We start from the raw sequence: 14,481 nt of genomic DNA on the forward strand, positions 1-14,481 counted from the left end.
ACAGTTCCTTGTATTGTGCTGTTTGAAAGGTTTAAGCTCCAGTCTTCATTACTGTCACCAGCAGAGAACACAGTTAGGGTTCATAACAATTAGCATGCAAACCATGTGAGAAATTGTCGGATGATTCAGGCTGGAAATTATTTCAGGGGACCTCTAGCTCAATCTCCTCAAAATAGGGCCAACTCTGAAGCCCAGACCAGGTTTCTTTGGTCTGTATCTGCTTGGTTCTTAAAACCTTGAAGGATGGAGAATTCAATCTCTTTGCAAGTTTTAGAAATGGCACATTTGATGTCTTTAAATGCAGTTTTATGTTGCTTGTACTGTGCAGTGTATAGTTTGTATTTCTAGAACTTCTCAGAATGCTTGGAGTCTAAGTTGCAGGGTAAAATATTATTTTGCTCTTCTTTGCTACTTTACAGGTGTAAAAGGAGGTTTTGTAATTGGAGTATTCTGAGTCAGGGCAGAGCCATTTTGTTTTAGGTTGCATTTCATTTGGGGATTTGGATTTTAAATTAAAAATTAATAGGGATGTTGGGCTAAATTATTATTTATGATGCCACTTAGATTTTTTTGGGGAAAACGATCAATACGTATGCAATTAATGTTATAATCTCATCTTGTTCTTCTGAGAGAGATGTGGGCTTGTTTGGTAAGAACAGGGATTTGATAAGAACAGAAATTATGATTTACCAATTGAGTTTGTAATGTCTTCTCTCCAAAATTCAGGCAAATTGTGGTCTAAATGGTGTTGTCACTGATCTGGTCTAGCTTATGTTCAGTTTGTGGTGTTACATCTGAGAAGATGGGATCAAGTAGCTTGGAAAGAAAAAAGATGACAACCTCTTATCCTGGCTATGCTGTGTTGTAAGAAGTGCCATTAGAGGTCTATTTTTAGAGGTAATTTTATCTGTAATGAGGTGGATGTTGAGGTAGGGTTGAAGAGGGATTTGGGATTTCCCAGAGGGAAATAGGCTTGCAGAAAAGGATTTTATCCAGATGAGGAATTTCTTTACAAGTTGAATATTGGACAAGAGAGATCAGTCTTGGCATGCTGCTTTCTGAATGCTGGCATTGAACTCTCTGTGCACACAAATAGTTTTGTACAACTCTCTCTTCTCTTTTGACTTCTGTTTTGTGATTGTCTCCTGTGTCCATCATAATGCTTGCTCTACTGGTGTTGTATATTAACACAGCCATTTCAAAATAGCTGCTACTCTGTGGTTCTTACAAGCTTTAATTTATCTCTGTTGTAGTGTTGGCATCCAGAAAGCTTCCCAGGTTTTAACACAAAGCACTTTTGACTGCTCTGCTGTTCACTTAGGGAGGGACAAGTAATACCCTTTGTACTGTGATCACTGCAATAAATAAGAGTCAGAAAATACCAAAGATAAATTTTCCATTAAATGGGAAGTTCTGTATTTTTATAACAGACTGATCTGTATATTCTACAGAGAATGTGTGTAATTTGATGGGAAGGAAATGTTCTCATCATGCTTTTGCTGTTTATTGTTGGCCTCTAGTGATTCAGCACATATGGTGTGTTTGATGTGATGATACCACACTGTGGTGTTCTCTGATCAAATTGCAAGAGAAGCAACACTTATCAGAGAACTGGGCCTGGTCTTGTGAATTATTAAATTGGCCTTGCAGTGAAGACCTATAATGGTAGTTCAGAAATGGAAACTCAGAGAGAACATACCAGTGGCCAAGTGGTAAATGCTTATAGGTTCCTTTTTTTTCATTTGTTCCAAGAGAGGAAACTGAACATTGTTCAAATTCTGAGCAGACAGAATTGATCCAGAACACAGGAATAATTAATACAGATCCATTGCTTGATAAATCAATATTGTTTTGTTAGCCTTTTGCTCTCTACTTCAGATAGGAATCTCTTACCCCTAGCTCCCAAACAGTGTGGCCTGCTTCACTGGGCTTGGCTTTGTAGAAGCACTAGAGAGGAAGAGCTTTCCCTCAAAAGTGCTTACAGTCTAGCTGGTGTCAAGGATGGGAAAATGGTACAACAGTTAGTACTTGGGAAGTTCTCATTGCCATGCTGCTGGAAATCCTCTCTGGTGGTGGCCTTTTATGACTCCCAGCAGCTTCTCCCATTGGAAGTGAGTAACATTTCTATTGCTTTAGAGAGGAGATACCTGAATAACTGAAGTCAGTAATCTTTGTATTTTATTGAACTTCTTAAAGGAGTGTTATAGAGTAGGACATAACAAGTACAGTTTGGTGGAGGGCAGTCCTGAGAAAAGTCAAGTAATGTATGTGCTTTTCCTGGGAATTAACTAAGGTTTGCAGGGCTTACTACAGGATATGGAAAACCAGAAAAATACACACTGTTGCTTTATTCATGAGATATGGTGGGTTTTTTCTTTTTTTGAAAAGCAGGATCTGTTTGTTCTTAATAGCTGCTGTTTTAGTAATTTCTTACAGTGTGTAATACTGGATTTCATCATGACCAAAGTGTCATTTTGTCACACCTTTATCTAGCATTTAATCTTTAGTATAATCAGGTGATTAATTCTTCTGAAGATACTGCCTGAAACGCTTCCAAAAAGTAACGTAACTGAGGGAAGACTGATTTACCAGTTAAATGAGTGATAAAAAAACATTCTTTGTGGAAACCAGAAAAGTGGGTTGCTGAATGTAGGCTAGCTAAAACACTTTCTCCTTGCCTTGAGCATTTTTACCTTTAGAGAAATGCAAATCCTTCCTCCTTTCCTAAAAACTCCTTTCCATTAAATTTCCATTAAATTTCCATTAATTTGGATCTATTGGGAAACTTTTCCATAGGTGTTAGCAAGTTGAAATGCAGTGTCTCTGACCCGAGTGTGTCTTTTAAATATTTATTTTAAGAAGCTTATAGGTAATACTGAAAAAAAATTATTTATACATAGAGCTAAGCCTAGTACCTGAGTGCAGATTCCCATGCCACCAGAAGGAGACTCATTTAAGACTAAAACAGTGTCTGAGAAGGAAATCATCTCCCAAGGAGGGACATAACCAAAGAGTGCTTGGTCCATATCTTTCAAATGTAACACTTGGCAGTATCTTGCTGTTTATTTTTCTTCCTGGCTTAAGGCCTCTCTTTACTCCCTTAGGTTTAATTTTCAAGAGCATATGAGCAATACAATACTACCAAACATATTGTAGTTTTTTCCTCTATGTGCATTTTACTTTGTTTCCTCTGAACAGTAAATAAAACCTGTTAAATAACCTGGAATGTAGAAACCCTTTAATTTTGCACTTACTTTGGAGACTGGTATGTCATTTTGCCTATTTGCCAACCAATACAAACAAAAGCTTTTTCCTGATGATGTTTTCTTCATAGCCCTTGTGCCTGCAGAAGAGTAGGGGTGAAAGTCTGGTTTTAAAAATTTTTCCTTAACAGATCCAGTCCATAAAAATCATATTTCTATTGATGATACACACACCTTTGACTGAGCAAAACATCAACTCTCCAGATAAGCTTTTCAAACAGATGAGTTGATTATTATTGTACTACCTGAATTTTGTACCAAACCAAACCAAAAATATCTTTACCATTTTGTTGTGCTGCTTGTACTTTCAGGGTGTTGTACAGACATCACAGGAAAATAGAGTTTTAAATTCATCAGCCCCTCAGTAAGAAGTTGGGTGTTTTTTTGTAACGAAATTTCTGTAACTACTTTGAAAAATGAAAAGTTGAGAAGGATAATACATATGTTGTCTCTTCTTAAATCTGTCTCAGAACTGATGTTGTTCTTTAATTGAGTCTCAAAAATATTGATGCACAGCATCAGATTTCCTTCCCATACAATAACACTACTTCCAATGACATTAGAAATGTTTCTTTACTCTTTCTGGTTCTTCCTATGAGTAAATTATGAGAAATATATTTTGCCAAAGAAGTTCAGCTCTGTGGAGCTCAGTGGTGCTGTTTTCTGTGTTCAGATTAGAAAATACATTGAGCTGTTGGCATTAGGTGTATGGCAATAACAAGCATCATCAAGTCAACTTTGTTATACAGAGGATCTGATTAATAGGCCTCATTTATATCTGTTTAGTTAAGGTCTTCTTTCTGTGCATATTGCTAATATGTTACACACTCTCATCAATACTAGAATAGCATGCACATCTGTCTGCATGCATTTGTGCTCTTTGTAATTGAATCTGGTACTGAAAGTGAATAAAATGCTATATTAAATATGATTAAAAATGTTAAACACCATTCAATGCTGTTTCTCTTTAACTGCAGACCCTGCTACATGGAAAAATTCAAGACACCTTGCTAAAGGTTGCTTTTATCCACTTGCTTTTTCTCCCTACACCTGAAGTGCATGCTTATATACACTAATCACATACATTTCATGCCACATGATTGATTGTTGATTGATTACACTTTTCCTTTTACACTTCAGCTACTGTGGTGATTATTTTGCTGTCTTGTGATCTGATTGATTTTCAGCTTTCTGACCTTGTTGCATTAGAATGAGATAATTTTTGCTTTTCTTCTGTGCTGTTGCTGCTTCATAGAACTTCCTGCACTTTTAATTCCCAAATCCTTAAAAAAAAACCTTTGTTGATCAACTTTCTTAAATTTCAACTTAAGTGAAAAAAATATTTTGAAAAGATTACTCAATTGTAGGTAAACCATGTGTTTTCTAAAGGGCCAGATTTCTTGTAGACAGTTCTTGTAGAGCAGATGGCTGTGTCAGGGAGCACAGAGGAAATTACCCCAAACTAAAAATTGGAAATGGAACTTGCCTCTAATACTTGGAAACCTAATAGTGAAAATGTGAGTATCTTGCAGTGTGATGCAAATTGCTGCCTGTGCTACAAAGCAGGAATTGAACAAAACTTCCTTTGCTGTTTCTGGGACTGCTCTTGCATAGTCCCCAAGTAATTCTGGACCTCAGTGGTGACTGACAAGAGTGAAGATGTTTGGTCCTTGACAGATTTGGGAAGAGACATGTTCTCCTAAGGCTTCTTCGTTATGCAGAATTCTTATGTATTTTCTGTTTGCTTGCTTTTAGTTCTACAGGTTTTTCTAACTTTTTCTTTCAGCTGTAATTTGATCTCACTTGCATGGTTTAGAAAAAAAGATGCTAAATGCTAGCCTTTTCTTTCCCAGGTTTTTAAGCTATTGCTAATAATTCTTTTGTTTTCTGTTACAAGCTGATATTTAGTGAACAAGACCATTTCTGAAAGATTGCAGGGTGGGTGATTAGCTCAGTCATAGGTAGGAAGGTGGACCTTGTGTAAGACAAATTAGACATAGTAGTGAGGTGCAATGTTTCAATAGCCAGAATCATAAATCTATTTATACTGAGCTATTTAACACCTAATTGTAGAAAGCTAACTAATTTTTCTTTTGCTGCTTGAAAAAAAAACCAAAAAACTCATAGTTTTCAATGACCAGGCCTTGGAAAAAAATGTTAGTGAAAAATCTACTTTTTTCTCATGTATCCATTTTTGTTTCCAGAGGTAGATGCTGCAGAATGGGGTAAATTTCTTCATACCAAAAATAAGGTATGTTTACTCTCTTGCTGAAGTAGCAGTGTCATAAATATGTTAACAGATACATACTTAATTCTGTTATCTCTTCCCTTGACTTTCCTGAAGAGGTTTATTGGTATTATTATACCTGCTGTACTGTATGGCAGAGTATTGAAGAATTTGTTTTGCTTTTCATGAGTAGAAAACTTTTGAAAACATAAAATGTTAAAATATCTGTTGTGTGGGGCATTGATTCTGCTGAGTTATCACAGTCCTTTTTGGGTTATTTTGTTATTTATTCTATTTTGTGCATTGCCAAAATCAGAATGGATGTCAAAAAGACAAGGACAGATGTAAGCACAAGTCATTTCAGTCCACTGAAGAATTGGCTACTTCAGAGGTTTGTTAGAAAAGCTGTGAGAAAGAGAAAAAAGAGCCTCATGTGCATCAGGGTGAAGGAGCACAAACTGAGACGACCTAGCACCTCAGGAAGAGTCAAAGTTTCATTCTTGCTTGAAGACAGTAATATTTTTGTTGGCAGATAAATGATACAAGTGTTTATTATTTTCAAGTGATTTTCTCACCTTCTAGGCAGTGCTAGGAATTGAAGTAAAGTTAGAGAGGAATAGAGAGGAAATCAGTGGAAGGATAGCTCTGTGCTAACCTTTTTAGGTCAGTGGCAGCGGAACAGTTTTTACAAGAGTGGAAAAATTTGAAAATGAAACTGCCCTTTGTGCTCTTCACTATGAGAAAGGATTTAGGCTACGTGTTGCTTATTAACTTCAAAGGATTACAACTAGACTCAAAATGGAATTAAGTATTTGGAGTTCTCTGTAGGTGGACACAAATTAACAACTTGTGTCTGATATTGGTCATAAGTGCTAATAACTGCCATCTCACAGAATTAGTCAACAGATTAAATACCAATTTCTGTAATTTTTAGCACTGATCATTCCTGTTTACATCAATTTAAGGACTACAAGTAATTCTTACATATTTTTAAAATATTCTGTATACTTGGAGAGTTTTTCACCATCCCTTGGAGAACATTATTTTGCAGTTAAGTAAGTGAATGCTGTCTTTGATTTTTAAACTTTTTTTTTCTTCCTTCAGATCTATACAGATTTTGATGAAATTCGTCAGGAAATAGAAAATGAAACAGAGAGGATTTCAGGAAACAATAAGGTAAATCCTGTACTGTCCATCTGTTGTCTTGCTATTGATTTTCTTGCTGCTTAAACCATTCTTAAAGAGTTTCAGCAGCTGGGAGTGAAAAGCACCTAACTGTTCTAATGAAGAACATGGGAATACTTCTTGCTATCTTGAGATTTTTTTCACTGTGTTCATGAGAACAATTACTTCAGCTGAAAGACAGAGAATTGTTGCTTTTCTTCAAGATTCTGTAATAAAAGTGCAAAAAATAAACTTTCAGTTAAACTTGCTTTAGTTTTTCTACATACCTGGCTTTATGTAATTATAAAACTGGCAGCTGACAAAGACAAAAGAATTGGTTGACAGATGGTTGGCTTTTTTTCCTTGCTATGTGTTTTAAGGTATGTGGTGAAAGAAAGTCATTGTAGTATGAAACTACAGCCTTTGGATTTTCATGTGATGAATTTAAATAATCCAGGGCAGTAATTATTACTTCTTATTAATGTATTTCCAGGGGATCAGTCCTGAACCCATTCATCTTAAGATTTTTTCAGCTAATGTTGTAAATCTGACTCTTGTGGACTTACCTGGAATGACAAAGGTAAGGTGCAGAATGCTCCTCTTCTGACTCAGTGTGTATTTTTGAACAAGGTGTGCCTGTTCACTCTTTGTCTTTGTTCTGCAATGCCAGATAAACTGCTTTCCTGGGGTTAAGTAGTGTTATGTAAATTTGACATGTCACTGTCTTCTGGGGTAAGATTTGGGTTTCTGCTGCACTTTGCTGATGTCAGAGATAGATTTGCTTATGTTTTTCCTCTTTCTACATCTAAGTGATGGTAGGTGTGTGGGCTGCGTGTTCCTTGCCATAGAAGAGGTAGCACTGCAGGTCTCAGAGCTGTACCTGCAGATAGATGAGTATTTGGCAACTTGGAAGGTCTCTTCCACATTGCTTCTCCAGGAGTGGCTGTGTGTATTTTGTGTAAGAGGCTGTATAAAGTGAGGGTATCCTAAGAGAAATATTCAGATCCTGCTTGTTCAGGTTACAGATAGAATAATTTTCTGAGACATGAAGATGACAAGATGACTTCCTTCCCTGCCCATGCACACATCCCCACCCTACTCTGCCAGTTGTGCACGTGGTTCTTGGACAGCAAGCCTCATGCAGGTACACAGACACAATTTTGAACAGTTCCATCTTGGTTTTTTCTCTAGGTGCCTGTTGGTGATCAGCCTAAAGACATTGAACTTCAAATAAGAGAGCTCATCCTTCAGTTCATCAGCAATCCCAATTCCATTATCCTGGCAGTCACAGCTGCCAACACAGACATGGCCACTTCTGAAGCCCTGAAAATAGCTCGGGAGGTGGACCCAGATGGTAAGCACCAAGGCTAGCTGGATGCTGTAATTCAACTGCTTTTTAAAACTCAATCCTAAAATAAAACTGAAGTTGTTTGAGCAATATATAGTAAGAAAAGTAAATGTCACCACATTTCCTAGAAAATAGAAGTTTGATATTTGCTTAAAGACTTCTTGCTGCAGTCTCTGCAACTCAAGAGGCTGCTGGGATGAATCAATAACTGATAAATTTCTGGCTTGCCAGCAGGCCAAGTAACTGTTCTAATAGTCATGAAGTCACTTCTGTTTCCACAGCAGCAAAATGGTGTTAAGAATGGTCGGGGTTTCCAGAGTTTTAGTAGTTCACAGGGGTCTCTTAGGGCAACTTCATGCTTTATTGTGTAACATTGTTTCCTTTGGTAGAGAAAATATGCCACCCCCACCTAAGTAATTGACTGTCTGTTAGTTTAGTGACTTCTGGTAAGGATAAGATGAATTCTGTGCCCTGTATTTATGTGGGAGAACTCACTGATTTAATGGAATAGGAAGATTATAATTTTATATTTACCTAAGGACTTTAAACAGATCTGAAGCTACTTGCCTGCCTGCTTCTTGCTTTTGCAAAGTGCTGTCAGTACCCTTGACTAACAAATGGCATTGTGTGATTTGAAAGAACATGGATTAATACTCTTGGAAAATTAACATACAGAAATTAGGCTAAAATTTAGTGTTGGTATCCTCAAATTTTTCTTTCCATAAAATGTAACATTTCTTGATTGTTTTCAAACTCCAAGTCTGCTTTGACTTGTCTGCCACATAACCTTGAGGGAAAGCCTCTTCTGGCAGTCTGCTCAGTTAAACCATCCTGATTCAAGATATCCCTTTTATTTTACTCCTGTAAAATGATTGACAGTGTCTTTTGGACCACTTCCCAAAATTCTGAAACTTAAAGGTCTGGAGTGGCAGATCATGTTGCAGGTTCTTCAGGAGTAATGCTATATAGTAAGAACTACAGTACTAAAGTAGCTACAGTCACATGAAAGTTTCAAGACCCAAGAATTTACTGATTTTACTGAGATACTGGTTTATTTTTTTAGACTCAAAAAGTGTGTTATATTTTAAAGAAAAGGTTCTTGGCACGTTTTTTTTTCAGAGCAAGAGCTTATGAAATATTGAGGTCCCAGACAAATCCTGTGTGTGTTAACCTACTGGTTTAGATGGGCAATATTTCCCTATTTAATGAATTTAGGTCACTAATTCTCCATTTGCTGAATTATGAGTTTTAGGTACTCTGATGAAATCAGAACATCCCTGTGAGTGTTTTCCTTTTGGTAGGTCGAAGAACCCTTGCTGTTATCACAAAGCTGGATCTCATGGATGCTGGCACTGATGCTATGGATGTGCTCATGGGAAGAGTGATTCCAGTGAAACTTGGCATCATTGGAGTAGTGAATAGGTCTGTGTGGGCACAGTGGTGCTATTTTTAAAACTCTGTTAATATGAAGTAATGCTTCTGCTTTTTTAGCCATGAATATAGCTTTAAAAATAAGGTGACAATGTTGAAATAAACTTCTGAATAAGCAAGTGAGAAACTTGTTGCTCACTTCTCAAAGCCTTTGTTCTTCCACTCAACCAACTACTAATGCAGACAGGAGTAGAGACACTTCTAGAAGAACTGTAGTGTCACCACTTCTGCTGTTGTCCTTCAGCTTGAGAGGTGCTCTGGTCAGCTGTTCACATTAGCTCTGATCCAGCACAGGTCCTGTATATATTAGTCCTAACTGCATATGACTGTGGTTCTGTTTGCTGTATTTTTTTACCTTACTTAGGTCAAATCTCATGTAGTTTTGGTAAGAGCATTGCTTACTCTGTGTATAGTTGCTACCAATACAGATTTGTTGACTATGCTGCATGGAGAAACAAATAAAAACCTTTAAAGTCTAAGGAAGGTGAGTTATGTGTATAAAGCAAAACCCAGTTGTTAAATGTTCTGTCCAGAGAAGCAGAAGTGTAACTTACTTTTACTTTGCATCCAGTAACTAGTGTGTAACTCTGCCTTTTACCTTCAGGAGTCAGTTGGACATTAACAATAAGAAGAGTGTGGCTGATTCCATTCGTGATGAGTATGGGTTTCTTCAGAAGAAATATCCTTCCCTTGCCAATAGAAATGGAACCAAGTATCTTGCTAGAACACTGAACAGGTATTCCTTGAAGACATAAACTGATGGGTTAGATATATGTGCAGACCTTTCTTTTTGCCCTTAGTGTCTCTTTTGGTGCTGTACAGTAATGCATTAAAGAAAACTTTGGTTGCAAACTCTTGTTCTCTCAATTTCTGAATTTACTGTAATTTTCCCAAGTAAATGTTTTCCTTTGGTGGTTATTTTGTGTCTTTTCTCTGTTTTGATGGAGATGATAAAGCTGAGACTTTCCTCCCTTCTAATGAGGGACTGTTTTCTATTTTTAGATTGCTGATGCATCATATCAGGGATTGCTTGCCAGAACTGAAAACCAGAATTAATGTTTTAGCTGCCCAGTACCAGTCTCTACTGAACAGCTATGGGGAACCTGTTGAAGACAAAAGTGCTACTTTATTGCAGCTGATCACCAAATTTGCCACAGAATATTGTAATACTATTGAAGGAACAGCAAAATACATAGAGACTTCAGAGCTGTAAGTACAGATGTTTTCCTGCAGTATTGACTGAGTGGTTTGGTTGACCCAGTGGCTCTTACTGGCTCTCACTGGCAGTATTACTACACTGGACCATAACATATTCAAATAAGTTTGAATCCAAGCAACTGTAAAAAAGGTTTTCAATGAGAGCTTTCTTCTTTTTATTTGCTACTTCAGTTATTATTTTCTTCTTTCAGATGTGGTGGAGCCAGAATCTGTTATATTTTTCATGAGACTTTTGGAAGAACTTTAGAATCTGTTGACCCTCTGGGTGGCCTTAACACAATTGACATTCTGACTGCCATTAGAAATGCCACTGTGAGTGTTCTTCTGTATTTCTGAGTGTTGTGGCTGTATGTTAGATAGGAAGCTAAGGTTTAATTCTATATAAGAGGCACAACTTTGAGATGGTTCAGTGTTTTCCTGGCAGATTTGGTTTCTTGCTAATATGGGGATTGGTGTTGCTGAGAATTAACGGAGTAAGGCCACTTTTAAATTTTGCAGTATATAATAAAAGGTTCACTCCTTCAAGCTTGACTTTGGATGTCAGACATATCAGTCTGCTTTTGTACTGTGTCTGGTGTGTGTGGACAGACAGGCAGGTTTCTGCATGGTCTTGGAGCACAAGGTACTTCATAGCAATGATCTGTGTGTATGTTCCTATCCTCCTGTAAATGTAAAATGTAAAAACAGGATTTAGTAACAGGAAAGATGTCATATTTCAGGTAAAAGATGTTATATATGTAACTAAGCATTGGTCTGTGGGGTCATAAATGAAATTATTCCAAACACTGAAATTCACCTGTCTTGTTGGTGAAAGTTGTCCAAGACTGTTCAATAAATAATGGCAGTTTCTCTCTCTGAAATTAGAAAGAAAATGTCTTTGTCTTTATAATAGATTTCATCAAAATTTGGATCCTCAGATGTGCAGAAGCATTGTTCAGATTTGTAAGCCTAAAATGACATAAGTAGGTAGAAATCTCTGAGACTGTATAAGGATGCTAGTTAATCATTGTTTAATACATTTTGTCTTAAAGATAGGAACTTAAAGCTTTTATTTTTACATATACTTGAGATTTCCTCTGGGTGTCACTGTGACCTGATTTATTCTGGGCCTCATTAAATGCTACTTTTTAAAAATGCTTCATATTTTATAAACAATTTAGCAGCTTTTTCCCTCCTTTTGAACCAGGGTCCCCGTCCTGCCTTGTTTGTTCCTGAGGTTTCCTTTGAGTTGCTGGTAAAAAGGCAAATCAAACGTTTGGAAGAACCGAGCTTGCGCTGTGTGGAGCTGGTTCATGAGGAAATGCAGAGGATTATCCAGCACTGTAGTAATTACAGTACACAGGTAAAAATGCATGCTCTGCAGCTGGGATTGTAATCATGGCCTGTGTGTGGGTGTGTGATTACTTGCTTAAAAACTTCTGGAAGTCTCACCAGTAAAATTTGGGTTTGTTTTTAGGAATTACTGAGGTTTCCTAAATTGCACGATGCCATAGTTGAAGTAGTAACTTGTCTTTTGCGTAGGAGACTTCCTGTCACAAATGAAATGGTAAGTTTCCATCTACTGTAATTTTGCTGGTAAAAGTGCATGTTTTCTGGAGTCTTGATGTTTCTGTTTGCACAGGAACCCAAGTTATTAAAGGAATCTTAACTTATTTGTTAAATTGATAGTTATTTAATATGTACACGTTTTGATGTGTTCACATTTAATATGTACACACTCTTCTATATTAGAGTATAGATACATATAAAACAAAGGGGTGGGGTTAGGGTTAAGCATGTTGTCCCCTATGTTTCAATTTCCCAAGAAGAATTCTACAAAATCTCAATTTCACATCTTCTAGTCTTCCTCATATAGGTTATTTCCCTCCCTTGTAAGAGAAGCTGTGCAATTACTGTAGAGTTTGGGGTGCAGTGATGAAAATTAAATTGTAATCCTTATTCTTTGTGTTTCAGAGGCTTGTAATGCCCTTTACCTAGTGAAAACTAAAAGTTCAACTTGTACCTTTAAATAAATGTTTTAATACTAAAATCTGATTAGGACTGCCTGTTGGGAAGTAAAGAGTGTTTCAGTATTTGGCTCTGCATTTGATGTGAAAAGCAAAAATAGTTTTTTATATTCACTGTCCCTCACAGTGAACCATCTGCCCCTGGTTCACTTATTGTAGGTGGTTTCTGACTGAGTGATCTTTGCTATGGGCAGTTAGGCTGTGCTTGCCAGCATTGTAGGTCATTGCTCTGCACTGGCATTAGGTTTACTCCCTGAATTTTTGATCTGGGAATATTTTGCATTACAGGTTCATAATCTGGTGGCCATTGAGTTAGCTTATATCAATACCAAACATCCAGACTTTGCTGATGCCTGTGGGTTAATGAATAACAACATAGAGGTAAGAAAGTATGTTCTGTTAAAAAATTTCTTGTCTCTAAGTGAAGGTGAAATTCATAAAATAACAAATGCTTCAGCTTCTTTCCTTGAAGCACATTTCTACATTTTGAGGCATGAGAAATGTGATGAATTATGAATATGGTGTATCCTCTAGTGATCTGTGCATTTGTTAATTTCTATTGCATATTACATTTAGGATCACTGGTTGGTACTTCACCGAAAGGATTCTGTTTTTCAGTCTGGAAAATAAGATGGGCATCTAATTGAGTATTACCTATGAAATGAAATTTTTTAAGGCCAACTTTAAATATGTAGTTGTGAAATGGTGTTCATGTTGAACTAACTGCATTTTGTCTTTGACACAATGTATCAATAATGTTCCTCTCATTCATGAAAGGATAACACAAGTATTGTTTCCTCTGTTCAGGTTCTAATTTCTGCTTGCCTTTGGTTTTGTTCTTGAATCTCTGTGTTACCACACTTCAGCCTCCCTGAGACATTCTCTCACTCTCCCGTCAGTAATCTTGTGTTTTCAAGTCCAAAGCTGATAATACTTGTAGCTTCCATCATCCTGTGGAAGCAGTTCAACAACCAATCTGCTCTGCTCTGTTAGATTGGAAGAGCCAATCTGGTGTTTTTGCAATCTCATTAATAAGAGCTCATTAATACCCTTGTGTTTGTCCAACACATCATTTTCATTCATCACAGAATCATAGAATGCCTTGGCTTGGAAGGTCATCTTATTCCAACCCTCCTGCCATATGCAGGGACACATTCCTCTAGACCAGGTTGCTCAAAGTCCCATCCAACCTGGCCTTGGATGCTTCCCAGGATGAGGCAGCCACAGCTTCTCTGGGCAACCTGTTCCAGTGCCTCACCACCCTCACAGTAAAGAATTTCTTCCTATGGAATATGTAATTTAAACCTACTCTCTTTCAGTTTGAAGCCATTCCCCCTTGTCCTGTCACTACATGCTCTTGTAGTATTTCTTTTTTAAATGCTTACATTAAAATCTCTACTCTATGCAATTTCTTCTGTAATCTATAAAATTTCTTCCTTCTGTACATATATTCTGTACTGACTAGGCATGCATTTCAATTTGATTGGTAGACTGCTCTTTAATGTAGTTCAAAAACAATGTGTATGGAAACTGCTGTGAGTACAGAAATTAAGACTTTGTGAAGCTGAACATACAAAATTGTATCATTGTGTGTTACTTAAAGTAGTTCTTTCCTAATGTTTTCCTAAACAGGACATTGGCATTTTTAAAGAACCAAACCATGTAAACCCAAGCCTTATTCGGTGGACAATCAATTGTTAATTTCAAGCAAATTCAGACATTTCTTTGTCCTAATTGCTTCAAATTCTATTTTGGTATGAAGCAAATCCTGCTGCCTCCTTCATTTTGGGCTGATCATGTGCTGGCCACAGAATCAAATCCTTT

The 14,481-nt window shown here is 37.0% G+C and overlaps 1 protein-coding gene across 4 annotated transcripts in view; it reads left to right on the forward strand.

The window, feature by feature from the left end:
• DNM1L (dynamin 1 like) overlaps positions 1-14,481 on the forward strand; it is a 36,435-nt gene that overhangs the window by 12,509 nt on the left and 9,445 nt on the right. For 2 of the 4 annotated variants that reach the window (XM_054631362.2, XM_054631364.2), the window contains exons 3-14: positions 4,241-4,279; positions 5,468-5,514; positions 6,595-6,666; positions 7,148-7,234; positions 7,846-8,008; positions 9,304-9,424; positions 10,038-10,169; positions 10,436-10,642; positions 10,843-10,963; positions 11,838-11,993; positions 12,108-12,197; positions 12,946-13,038. In XM_054631362.2, the coding sequence (XP_054487337.1) occupies positions 4,241-4,279; positions 5,468-5,514; positions 6,595-6,666; positions 7,148-7,234; positions 7,846-8,008; positions 9,304-9,424; positions 10,038-10,169; positions 10,436-10,642; positions 10,843-10,963; positions 11,838-11,993; positions 12,108-12,197; positions 12,946-13,038 (1,328 nt within the window). The remainder of the gene's footprint in view (positions 1-4,240; positions 4,280-5,467; positions 5,515-6,594; positions 6,667-7,147; positions 7,235-7,845; positions 8,009-9,303; positions 9,425-10,037; positions 10,170-10,435; positions 10,643-10,842; positions 10,964-11,837; positions 11,994-12,107; positions 12,198-12,945; positions 13,039-14,481) is intronic. The other 2 variants (XM_054631363.2, XM_054631365.2) reach the window with 1 other exon arrangement.

Source organism: Agelaius phoeniceus, chromosome 5 (assembly GCF_051311805.1).
Source record: "Agelaius phoeniceus isolate bAgePho1 chromosome 5, bAgePho1.hap1, whole genome shotgun sequence".
NCBI classification, from domain to species: domain Eukaryota; kingdom Metazoa; phylum Chordata; class Aves; order Passeriformes; family Icteridae; genus Agelaius; species Agelaius phoeniceus.